This window comes from Rhineura floridana, chromosome 7 (assembly GCF_030035675.1).
Source record: "Rhineura floridana isolate rRhiFlo1 chromosome 7, rRhiFlo1.hap2, whole genome shotgun sequence".
NCBI lineage: Eukaryota > Metazoa > Chordata > Lepidosauria > Squamata > Rhineuridae > Rhineura > Rhineura floridana.
Window position 1 is genome coordinate 73,435,021 of NC_084486.1, and position 13,013 is coordinate 73,448,033.

The 13,013-nt window shown below is 44.5% G+C and overlaps 1 protein-coding gene across 1 annotated transcript in view; it reads left to right on the top strand.

The window, feature by feature from the left end:
- The window catches only part of AFAP1L2 (actin filament associated protein 1 like 2), a 119,495-nt gene that overhangs the window by 102,776 nt on the left and 3,706 nt on the right, over positions 1 to 13,013 (top strand). The window contains exons 10-18 of the mRNA XM_061635920.1: positions 3,766 to 3,870; positions 3,995 to 4,206; positions 6,897 to 7,042; positions 8,837 to 8,948; positions 9,280 to 9,495; positions 9,810 to 9,978; positions 10,143 to 10,307; positions 11,244 to 11,437; positions 12,780 to 12,902. Coding sequence (XP_061491904.1) covers positions 3,766 to 3,870; positions 3,995 to 4,206; positions 6,897 to 7,042; positions 8,837 to 8,948; positions 9,280 to 9,495; positions 9,810 to 9,978; positions 10,143 to 10,307; positions 11,244 to 11,437; positions 12,780 to 12,902 — 1,442 coding nt within the window. The remainder of the gene's footprint in view (positions 1 to 3,765; positions 3,871 to 3,994; positions 4,207 to 6,896; positions 7,043 to 8,836; positions 8,949 to 9,279; positions 9,496 to 9,809; positions 9,979 to 10,142; positions 10,308 to 11,243; positions 11,438 to 12,779; positions 12,903 to 13,013) is intronic.

Consider the following 13,013-nt stretch of genomic DNA (forward strand, 5'->3'; position numbering starts at 1 on the left):
CAGGCAGCAGTCCAGGGCATGCACGACCTCTCCTGATTCAGATGTTACAGAGAAATAGAGCTGGGTATCGTCAGCGTACTGCTGACACCTTGCCCAAATCTCCTGATGACTGCTCCAAAGAGCTTCATATAGATGTTAAACAGCATGGGGGACAAGATAGTATGCTGTGGCACCCCACAGCACAACTGCCAGGGGTCCAAAAGACAATCACCCAATTCTCTGAAAATGGCCCTGGAGATAGGATCAGAACCACTGTAAAACAGTGCCTCCAATACCCATCTCACCAAGTTGGGCCAGAAAGATACCATGGTCAATGGTATCAAAAGTTGATGAGGGATCAAGTAAGAATAACAGGGTAACACTCCCACTGTCCTTCTCCCAATAAAGTCTACCAATACAGGTCATTCATCAGGGCGACCAAGGCCGATTCACTTCCATAACCAGGCCTGAACCCAGATTGGAATGGGTCAAGAGAATCTGTTTCATCCAAGAGTACTTGCAATTGCTGCGCCACAACTCTCTCAATCACCTTCCTTAAGAAGGAGGTATTTGCAACCCGGCAGTAGTTGTCGCAAACCAATGGATCCAGGGTGGGATTTTTCAGGAGCAGTCGAATCACCGCCTCTTTCAGGGCTGCTGGAACCACTCCCCCCCGCAATGATGCGTTGACCACACCCTGGATCCACTCGGTCAAACCCCCTCGGTAAGCTTGAATAAGCCAAGAAGGGCAAGGGTCAAGAGGACATGTTTCTGGCAGCATTGTTGCAAGCCCCTTGTCCACATCATCAGGCCACATCAACTGAAGCTGTTCCCAAGAAGTTGCAGCAGACTTTGCACTGGACACCTCATTGGGGACTACAGTAGATGTGGATGGGGCATCAAGATTGCTACAGAGGCGGGTAACTTTACTCTCAAAGTGCCTTGCAAACAATTCACAGTGGGCCTCTGAAGGGTCTAAAACTCCATTTCCTGGAGTTGATGTCAACAGACCCCTGACAATATAGAAAAGCTCCACTGGACGGCTACTTGAGGATGCAATGGTGGCAGAGAAGTGTGCCTTCTTTGCTACCCTCACTGCTGTACAGTAGGCACAGTTATTATGTTTTACTCATGCCCGATCAGCCTCACAGCTATTGTATAGCCTGTTTCATTGCCCTTAGCTCACTGGTGTACCAAGGTGCAAACCGGGCTCCACAGTGCTGGAGGGGGGCTCAGGGGCAACTGTGTCAAGAGCCCAACACGTCTCACTGTTCCACAGTGTGACAAGGGCTTCAACAGGGTCACCTGCTCTATCTACTGGGAACTCTCCCAGGGCATTCAGGATCCAGTGGATTTCGTAAGTCTCCGGGGGCGGACCATCTTAATCTGTCTATCACCCCTGCAGGAGAGGATCCTAGCCATAAGTCTAAACTTCACCAGGAAGTGGTCTAACCACGACAATGGGGTGACATCCACCACCCCATCTCCAGACCACCTCTTCCTCCATCTTGAGCAAAAAACCCATGGGTGTGCCCTGCCCTATGCGTCAGGCCAGTGACAAGTTGAGACAGTCCCATGGTCTTCATGGCGGCTATGAGGTCCCGAGCGAGAACACTAGAGGCAGCCTCAGCATGGATATTGAAATCACCCAGGACTATTGTTCTGGGCTCCTCCATCACCACAACCGAGACAGTCTCCACCAGCTTGGTCAGAGAAGCTGCTGGGCAGCAGGGTGGATGGTACACCAGCAGCAACCCTAATTTACTGTCTCCTTGTCCTGACACCAGGTGCAGGCCCTCACAGCCAGCTCCAAGACAGACTGGTTTCCTGGTGACAGAGATGGAAGTTATGTAGACCACAGCAACTCCTCCCCCCCCCATCCCTGCAGCCTGTGGTGGTGTTGCACTGAGTATCCAGGTGGGTGAAGCTGGGTCAGATCAACTCCTCCCAGCTCACCCACCCAGGTGAGCACACCAAATTGGTGGCACACCAAATCGGCATCTTCATCCATGATCAAATCATGGATGAGTGTGGTCTTATTATGTACCAATCTGGCAGATGAGCAACAAGAAAGCCATCCATGAGAGGAGTGGGAGCAAGGAACAAGGCATAGATAGCCTCGCCTTCGTCTTCTGTGGTAGTTCACTACATCCCCATGGCTATACCTCCTCTACCCATGATCACTGGAACTTGGGTGCCATCACCCATGTTTCTCCTTGCTAAGACTCCTCCTAAGCCGCCTTGGGCTCCTGCTGGGAGGAAGTGCAGGATATAAATCAAATAATAAATAACTAAAATGTATAATTATGGACCCAACAAGAGCCCACCAGCAAAACCTGCCTGAACCAGTTATCCCAGTAGGCCTCTGTTAAAATTGGGAACAGTCAGACCCACTCAATATCTTTCACACAGGGCACATCTACTCCACCCCCTGTCTCACACCCAGGGAGGGCCAGCCTTCTGCCAGTTGCAGACTCTCACTCCGAGAGCATCTGGTGACTTTCTCCTATTGTTTAGTTCACTGCACATGCTCTTATCCTGCAAAGGAACTACACATGCGCCATACACCCTCCCCACTACCAATCTCCTCTAGATTGGTCTAAAAAAAATGGAAGGGGGTAGCTCCCTCACCCTTGGGACTCCCTAAGGGCAGCTGGGCTTTTATGCCCCCTGACCCAGCCAGCAGCTGATGCAAGAGGCTGCAAGATTGACTGCAGCCTCTCTCTGGAGTCAGAGTCAGGCAGGTGGTTCCAGTCCTTGCAGCACTTACTAGGGACTTCAGCTGTTTCGAGAGACTGCAACCCAGAGGAGCAAGCAAGCAAGCACCCAGATGCTCAGGTACTCACTTCCAGGGCAGGTCTTCTCTAGTCCCCCAGTGCTGCAGCTGTTCCCCATGGGGTTCTATGTACACTGTGTTAAATTGTCTTGTGTATTCAACCCGAGAATAAAGGTAAAACAAGGGGGAGCAGAATCTTAAATCTGAAAAAGACATTAGGGGTGAATGAATACCCTCTGTTCCCTTCAAAAATCCAGTTAGTTGTGGCAAGCATTCCTTGCAAATACTTGGGAGACATCAAGTAGTTTTGCAAGCACTCAGAAGGAATGCACGCCATATCCATATGGCAGAGATCCCTGCCCCACTTTGCAAGCGAATCAAAAACATTTCACTTGTGAAAAGGGGATGGGAGGTAATGGGAAGCAGGAAAGAGCTTGATTCTCACCCACATGCACAGGAAGAAGAGCTGGCTTGCCTGACCACCAACAAAAGGTGTGTGGAACCTGTATGGCTTGAGTCATGGGTCAAAACAGAATGCAACTTTTCAGTCAGGTGGATTCACTTTTGAAGTCCCCACTTCTGAATACTTGCCCCATCTGTAAACCACATACATTATGGTTGCAACTTGAATAGTCTCCTTCATTGGTACCTCCAGTCAGAGATCCAGGAATCTGGAGGAACTGAGACACTCAGCCCCTTTTCTGTTTCCATGGGTTGTTGCAGAAGGGGGTTAATGCCTGGCTGATTCCATTGCTAGAAGAGCCAGCCACGTAACCAGCTCCCTATTCAGTTTTTAAAATTCCACATTTGTTCATTATTGATTTGGGTTATGTTAGTGTACATTTTTAATCCTGTTGCTGATATGATTCTCTTACGAAATTGCACTGTGAGTTTCCACACACAAACATCAGTTGCAAATTATGCATAAGGTTCTCCTGACCATTGCATTAAATATTCAGAAGTACAATTTTGTATATGGTTTGTTTATTTGTTCTTTTTTCTTTTTTTAGTTAAGAAGAAAGGCACATCTGGTTTAAAACTGAGCAACCTGATGAACCTTGGAAGAAAGAAATCTGCCTCTCTGGACAGTCCAGAACGGTCTTTGGATACTTGTAGTAAGCAACCTGAAATAAAACCTTGTGCAATATTTACATTTTATTTTGGTCTCTGCAACTAGCAGAAATGACTAGCCTAGAGGATGATCCACGTGTTACTAAGTTATCATATCCTCCTTTGCAGCATACCTGAATGTGCTAGTGAACAGCCAGTGGAGATCTCGGTGGTGTCACGTGAAAGATGGGCAGCTCCATTTCTACCAGGACAAGAACAGAAGTAAAAGTGCTCAGCATCCCCTGAACCTGATGGGCTGTGAAATTATCCCAGACCCAACTCCTGACCGTCTCTACTCATTCCGTATCTTGCATAATGGAGAGGAACGGGCCATGTTAGAGGTATGGGTTGTCACTCTCTAGCAGAGCTTGGAAAAGTTACTTTTTTGAACTACAACTCCCATCAGCCCCAGCCAGCATGGCCACTGGATTGGGCTGATGGAAGTTGTAGTTCAAAAAAGTAACTTTTCCAAGCTCTGCTCTCTAGAAGCAGCAGTTGCTCAGTGTGACATACACGACTGAATGGGACAGTCTTGGAAGCAAAGGAGTAACCGTTGCCTGGAAGTTGTTAGTATGGGTTTATCTTCCTGTATGCACATAGCCTGTTTCAAGTAATTTACCAAATTCTTGAAACTGATTTCATTGAGTAGCATGGGAATATAAAGGAAAGAGACTTTTTTTTCTACAAGTAAATGTATATGTTTGTTTTTTATATATATAACAAAACAAAATCTGTGAAAATTGCTTGTGCACTTTATTTAGTACTTCCTGTGAGGTGGCCTTCTTCTGCAGTTTCTCCTTACAGCATTATAGAATGCCTCCCATGCCCTTCCTCACATGTCATGCTAAACCAAGTCTCACTGTAACTTGTTGGTGATCAATCATGTTGTCATAAACCATGGTTTAGTGTGACACATGAATGCAGCCAGTGGGCAGTATTCAACTAACTTTTTGTGCTTGGGGGTTCCCCCTCCTCCCCCCATGCGCAGAACCCTCAGAACAGATTTAAGGAGGGCATGAGAGAGGAGAGGTGGCGATTCTTCTGTCGGGCAATGAGAAATCCTTGTGCTGATGGAACAATTGCTTCAGTGCTACATTGAATACAACCCAGTGTGAACAAAATGCAAGGAAATGATAAACAGCTAACCAGCTAGCTTGTTTTTATTTAATTAAAATATCTCTATCCTAATTTTCCATTAAAAGTAGCATTCAAGGCGGGATAGCTGCACTTAGTAGACAGAAATTATCTATTATGTTTTAATTGGGGATATGTACACTGAAAAATTTCTAACCTGGATGTCTGAAATGTTTTCTGAAATAAGCAGTCAGGTGGGTTAAGTAGGGGGTGATCAGAGTAATGGGCTTTCACCACTGAAAAGAAAAAAGCTTTTAACTGATGGGGAAAAGCACACAGTGAACTTCATTGGAGTTACCTTCAGTTTCATCAGCTGAAAAGCTGCCTTGGAAAAAAGAGCAAGTCGCTCATATCTGTAACTTTCACTTGCCTTGGATCTGAGTTGTTTTCCTTCTCTGTTTACCTCTAATCTTAGATCCTCTGACATCAGCACCATTAGAATGGGAGAAGGGAAATGTGACACATTTCCTGCATTTTGTAGTGGGAGGAATATTTTCAGCCAACAACAGGCTCCCTTGCCTGTCAGGGACTCTGCATGTTTTGTTTTGTTTTGTTTTGTTGTTCTGTTTAGCCGATAGATTGTTGAGGTTGATGAAACAGAATAAGGGATATTTCAGGTTATTTTAACTTACCTTCATTTGTGAAGCTAAGCTATATGTTAGACTCAGCATTTTAATTCAGGCCAGCTGGAGGTTATAAAGCATTTCTCATGGGTCTTTCAGGGTGATTCTGGGCCCAGCTGATAGAGGAAATTTAAAAAGGCAAACTGATGCCCTCTTCTGGAGATACCGCACATATGTACACAGACACAGACACACAAAGAGAGAGAGATTTATGGCAACTAAAAAACAAAACAAATGTTTTAATGTATGTAAGGGATTTTAATTGATTTTAAATAAATAAAAATAAAGGAAACGGACAGGGCTGGCTACAGGAATGCCAGGGCCCTTGAGCATCAGCTTGCCCTGGGCCCCGGCATGTGTGTGTGTATGTGCGTGCGGTTTCCCTAAGGGGATGACGCCTCCGCCACCATCTTTGTTGATGGCACACGTGCGTGCTACGCGCGCACATCTCTGCCATCAACTAAGATGGCAGCAGGGGCTTCAGTACCTTAGGGAAACCGCGTCTGCCATCTTCGTTAAGGGCAATGGTAAAAGACAGCAGACAGGTAGGTGGGGGGACGTGGGGGGCGTAGATCATGGAAGGGGAGCGGAGGGGTGGCTGAGGGCCCCCCTGTAGCTCCAGGGGACGTTGGGCCAGTGCCCCATCTGGCTGCCCTTTAGAACTGGCCCTGTGGACCTTTAGTGTGGTGGCACCTACCTTGTGGAATTCCCTCCCCTTAAATATTAGACAGGCACCATCTCTGTTATCTTTTCAGCACCTACTGAAGACCTTCCTCTTTCAACAAGCCTTTTTATCCCAGTCTGCGTCTGTGTTGGAATTACTTTTTAAGATGTTTTTAAACCTTCATTTTTGAAAATAGATGTTTTTAAACCTTTTTTTAAAAGATGTTTTTAAAGCCTGTTTTTATGATGTTTTAAAGTGTTTTTAGTGCTTTCATTTGCCTCCCTGGGCTCCTGCTGGGAGGAAGTGTGGGATATAAATTAAATAATAAATTAAATAAAAAATGTATCCTGCCTCCAAAAGCAGCTCAGGATAGCACACATTTAACACATCTTACGTAATTTGGTTTGGTTTCCATGGGTTCTATTCAACTAAGTTCTACTCAGAATAGACCCACTTGAATTAATGAACCTAAGGTAGTCGTGGCTGCTAACTTCAATGGGTCTACTCTGAGTAGGACTTGCATTGAATATCACTCCATGCATTCTCTTTATTGTGGTCTGGGTTTGGTCTGCATCCATAGTGTTTGGTTTCTTCTTTGGTTATTAAATAGGCCAAGTCTGGCGAAGAAATGGGCCACTGGCTTGGTCTCCTTTTATCGGAATCAGGCTCAAAAACAGACCCTGAAGAACTTACCTATGATTACGTGGATGCTGACAGGGTTTCCTGCATCGTCAGTGCGGCAAAGAATTCATTACTGTAAGTTACTGTGGGAGCAGATTTGACATTCAGACCTGTCTTCTAATAGAGGCTTTTATCTGAAAACTGTGAATTACACAATTTGATGGGATTATAATTGCTAGCAAAAAGAAGCAGCAGGAAAGAGTTGATACTCACCACATGAAGTGCATTCAAATGAAGTATCCACTGCTTGAGATTGCCATAGTAAGAATCCGCTTGATGATGACTATCTCTCATTATTTTCTGATGTAATTTGTTCAAAGAAAAAATGATGAAATGAACCTCTTTTTTTTAACCTGTAAAAGAGCTACATGGAACATGAAGGCTTACTTTGTTTTTCCAATTTCTTCACTAATGCATTATCTTATCACAAACACCCAATATCTCGCCAGCATACAAATTCTGTAATTGTTTTACATTGTGCAAGTTATATTTTTAAAATGTGTAGAATTCCACACAATAATCCTCCAAAATAAAACCCACATCATTACAAAAAGAAAAAAGAAAAGAATGAAAGTTCCTGCTTAAAATTACTTCTGCAAGCTTAAATCTCACTATCAAAACTCAGACCACCAGATAAGAATATGTACACACCCTCTGGTTTTTGGTGAACATAAAAAGATCTGGATCAGACCAAAACCCCATCTAGTTCAGCATCCTATTTCTCACAGTGGCCATCTAGATGCTTGTGAAAGGGCCACCGGCCGGACAAGAGCACAATAGCCCTCTCCCATTCATGTTCCTAAGCAGCTGGCATTCAGAGGCATATGCTGCCCTTGGATCCATGTAGGCCCCCTCCAGATGTTATTTTTATTGGGCATTCATGATGATTTGTGCTCACGATGCTATCAAAGCTGTCATATGTGCTCCTACTTTCAATACTATTTGTGCCTGCAAACATTTTGGGACAGTCATACTGCTTTGTTTCCAATCAGTGCATATCCTGTAACTTCCTGCTGAAATCCTATCACTTTTCATACCTCCAGTTGTTACACTGTAGCCCCTCCAGACAGCAATAATGTGGTAGCATTGCGGAAGCTTAGCAGAATAAATACACTACTAATGCAAGATTATTATGTCAATAACATATTGCAGAAGGCACCTGCTGTGAAAGGGCCCCCAGATTGGCTAATAGCCGTTTCTGTGTGGGTGGGTCTTCAAGAGAGATAATTGCCATGATTCTGGGGTAGCCATCTCAAGCACCTTTCTCTGCAACCTTGTTTTAAAGTTCTGTTGCACAAATCAAATGGATAAATGATTTCAGTGGGTTCTTGAGCCTTATAATTTTATATTTGGGGCTTTCACATTTCATTTGGAATGTTTTGCTGCTTATCACCTGACCACAGAAAATTCATATAAGCCTTCAGCAGGTGCATATACTTGCAAACCATTAAGGCTACACACTTGCCTTTCTTTCAGAATAAAGCACAGTATTTTTTTAACGTTTTGACACTATAGTTTCACCTCCTTGCTGAATGGTTAAGACACAGACATACAGCATGCATATAATCTTGTTTATGGCTTGATGAAGGCTATGCCTCTCTGTCTATTAGAGAACGATTATATTCTAGGCAGTTCACATGTTCAGTCTCAGACAAAAGGAGGTTTCACAATGGGGTGGCTTTTTCACACTGCAGACCTGTTTGCAGTGTGCAGGATGTGTGAGATAAGATATTAGTTAGGAGCAACAGGTGCCAGACATTAAGTAATTGCCATATTAGGAACTCTTACAGGAGTACAAACGAATATTACATCATCATCTCATGTAGCCTTCGCTTCTTTCGATAGCACATCTGCTTCCATCTTTTCCAGTTTAATGCAGAGGAAGTACTCTGAGCCCAACACTTACATTGACAACTTGCCAAAGGGAAAAGAGGGTCAAGAGGAGCTCTACGATGATGTGGATGTTCCAGAGGCACCAATGGTGAGCGTTGTGTGATGGGGGGCATTTTTCTCCATTGATTGTAGCTTATGTTGATAGCATTGGATATAACGAATAATCCTAATTGCATGATGTCAGCAATTTACCTTTTTTCATTTCTGTACCCTGCATTAATGATAGATAATGCTTAACGAATTTCATGCTGGAGTGCTGGTTATAAATTTATCACTAAATTCACATCCATAATAATACTAATACTAAATGCTATTTAGCAGTGTAGAATTATTCCTGTCAAATAAGGGGCCTCTCTTGTTCTGGATGAAACTGTGTTTTTTTTCGAGTTGTTATAAGAAGATATTTTAATCTTTCACAGGAGGAAGTGCCCCCAAATGAAGGCAAAGACGAGGGGGAGCAGGACAGAGTCTATCTAGATCTCACTCCAGTCAAATCCTTCCTTCATTGTGCTGGCAAAAAGCATGGCCAGCTCTCCCCGTCAGTTTCTCCATCACTGCAAAGAGCTGCCAAGAGCTCAACAGACTTCGAGAGAAAAGCAGATTTGAGTAAAAGATCATTGGAAATTCCAGACCAGGTACTTCACAGAAACAAATCTTAGATATTGGAGATATTGGCTCAGTGTTACTGCACTTGTTTTGCATGCAGAAGATCCCGGGTTCAATTCCTGGCATCTCTAGTTAAAAGAATCAGGTAGCTGATGTAAAAGACCCATGACTCAATTCCTGGAGAGGTGCTGCCAGTCAAAGCAGACTATACTGGGCTAAATGGACAAAATAGTCTGACCTGGAATAGGGCAATTTGATGGGATCCTAAATGGACAGCCATCTTCAGCTAGACAAATGTCGCTTAACTTCTAAAACATTCTCTCTCATCCCACTTCCCCAACAGAGGTCTCAAGACATTGATGAGATGCTCCCACCACAAACAACCACAGTTAAAATTCAGACACAGCAGCAGCAAATTATCTTTCCTCAGAGCAGCCCTGAAGTTAAGGACACCACAACAATTATGGCTGCATCCAAAGAGAAAATGGAACGGTCCAAACTAGTGAATACAGGTGAGTCTGCAGCAATATCTCTTTACCCTGGAGGCTGTTGTTAGCTTTCCAACCCATACTAAAAATGTTGTCCCAGTGCATTTAGTGCATTTAGCTGCCGATGTTTTGGAAAGGTCCTTGCAATTCTAGTGTAGAGCCAAGTTTTTGCATCTCTTTATTTGTAGCACCCGTAGAAACCAAACTAGGCAAGAACAGGACAGAGGCTGAAGTGAAGCGATACTCGGAAGAAAGAGACCGGCTGGAGAGGGAAAAAGAAGAAATGCGTTCTCAGCTAGCACAGCTGCGGAAAGAAAGAAGAGAGCTGAAAGAGAAGCTGATAAGCTGCACAGGTAAAATATCTGTTGACTCCCGTTATTTGTGCTTGGTGCATGGGACAAATCAGGAAAAGAGATGCTGTTGGCATATTTTGCAAGCCAGCTAGATGAGGATTGAAGTGACGTAGGTCCATCTTTGAGGCAGATGTCACTTCTGATCTTGCACAGTGCCATTGCTTTAGAACAGGGGTGGGGTACCTGTGACCCTCCAGATGTTGTTGGACTCCAAGACTTGTCTGTGGAACCCAGCATAGCCAATGGCCAAGGACGATGGGAGCTGCACTCCAGCAACATCTGGAGGACAGCAGGATCCCCACCCTGAGCTACAAGGAGATAGACTCAGCCAGAGATCAGTAGAATGGGACATATTATTTTGGTCTCATGTTCATTTGACATGTAAATTGCTCTGGAATCCTTTGCTTTGCTACCTTCTCCTCCATAATGAGTAGGTGGAGGAAAGGGAAAGGATAAGGCATTCACTGGCTACTTCACACTCCTCAGCACAGCCCTTTAACTGCAGCTCCCCAGTTTGCTTCATCACCCATGTTAAGGGAGCAGCAGGAAATCTTAACTTCCTGTTACACCTGAATCGGGAACCATGGTTAATGGCTTTCATACAATCCAGATTTGCAAGCCAACATCAAACCACAGTTTAAAGCAGAAGTGGGTAACTGAATCTGGCTAGAGGGCCATATCTGGAAGTGGCGAACCTTCTGTGGGCCACTTGTGGGTGAATGGGGTCGTCCACCTGTAATTCACCTGACAAATCTTACTGTGCATCCCTAGCTTGAATTCGAGCTGTGGCTACAAAAGAAGAATTCTGAGACAATCTAAGTCACAGAAAAAGGCACCAAACTTTTTAGAAATGCCATCATAGGGGAAGGCAGATGGGAGGGGTGTGCACTGCCCATCTCTTCTAAGATTTCCACATGCATGTGCTTCCCTTGGCAGACAAGAGCCTTTTGCCTACAATGGAGCAAAAACTGAAGGAAATAGAGGAGGAGTGCAAAAGGAAAGAAGATCAGCGTGTGGACTTAGAGCTGAGCCTCGTGGAAGTGAAGGAGAATCTCCGGAAAGCAGAGTCTGGTCCTGTTACACTTGGCACCGCTGTGGACACCACACACCTGGAGAATGCAAGCCCTAAAGTATGTAGGGGGCTGTTTTAATCAGCATTGTCAGCAGGGCCATTTTCAGCAGATAGAACTGAAACCAGAAGTTTGTTCAAACTATGCGTGATGCAGGAGATCTGTGACTGAATTTTCTGATGTCTTTTGTAAAGGAATTTTGCAGGCAGGGCCTCAAGAAATCAGCGTTAAAGAAGGGGGTGTTGAATGCTTTTCTCCCACACCATTTTGCCATTCAAAATTGCACTCAAAATTTGCCACTCAAAATTGCATACTACAACCCCTTGGAGCTGGTAAGAGCAACAGTGCTGCATATTGGGACAAATCTTGGAGTGGGCCAGAGAGGCAGCATAGTCAATGTTGTATCTACACTGGTGGGCACACTGCATTGCTTCTGCTAGTGTGCCATAGCCCTGACCTCTCCTGATACACAGTGACACCAGTGTTGGACGGGTATCTTGGTAGTGGCACCACATTGGCCACTCCTGATTACAATATATAAAACATATAATTAAAATGCAAAACCACACAGTCAATAAACACCAGCCAGAGATAGATATTAAGTCATTGATAAACAGTGCTTTTATTCTTGATGCTTTGTGATGCTGAATATGAGAACATAAGAACATAAGAAGAGCCTGCTGGATCAGGCCAGTGGCCCATCTAATCCAGCATCCTGTTCTCACAGTGGCCAACCAGGTGCCTCGGGGAAGCCCACAAGCAGGACCCGAGTGCAAGAACACTCTCCCCTCCTGAGGCTTCCGGCAACTGGTTTTCAGAAGCATGCTGCCTCTGACTAGGGTGGCACAGCACAGCCATCATAGCTAGTAGCCATTGATAGCCCTGTCCTCCATGAATTTGTCTAATCTTCTTTTAAAGCCATCTAAGCTGGTGGCCATTACCGCGTCTTGTGGGAGCAAATTCCATAGTTTGACTATGCGCCGAGTAAAGAAGTACTTCCTTTTGTCTGTCCTGAATCTTCCAACATTCAGCTTCTTTGAATGTCCACGAGTTCTAGTATTAGGAGAGAGGGAGAAGAACTTTTCTCTATCCACTTCCTCAATGCCATGCATAATTTTATACACTTCTATCATGTCTCCTCTGACCCACCTTTTCTCTAAACTAAAAAGCCCCAAATGCTGCAACTTTTCCTCGTAAGGGAGTCGCTCCATCCCCTTGATCATTCTGGTTGCCCTCTTCTGAACCTTTTCCAGCTCTATAATATCCTTTTTGAGATGAGGCGACCAGAACTGTACACAGTATTCCAATTTTAACAATTGCCAAGGAGGGCTTCCTGATGTGTGTCTAATGAATGGTTTTAGCCAACTGTGTATGACCACAACTATTTTTCCCATAAATACAGATGAAAGTTGCCAATCCTTTGAATGGCACAGAAAACTCACCTGTCAATTCAGCAATGGCACTAAAAAACCGGCCATTATCTGTTATGGTCACAGGGAAAGGAACAGTTCTACAGAAAGCCAAGGTAAGACATGTAGCAAGAACAACTATAGATATCTACCCTGAGCCTGCGACAAGGTGGACTACCCATTTAATGCAAATATTGGGGTTCCTAAAAGGAATAATAAAGAAAAGC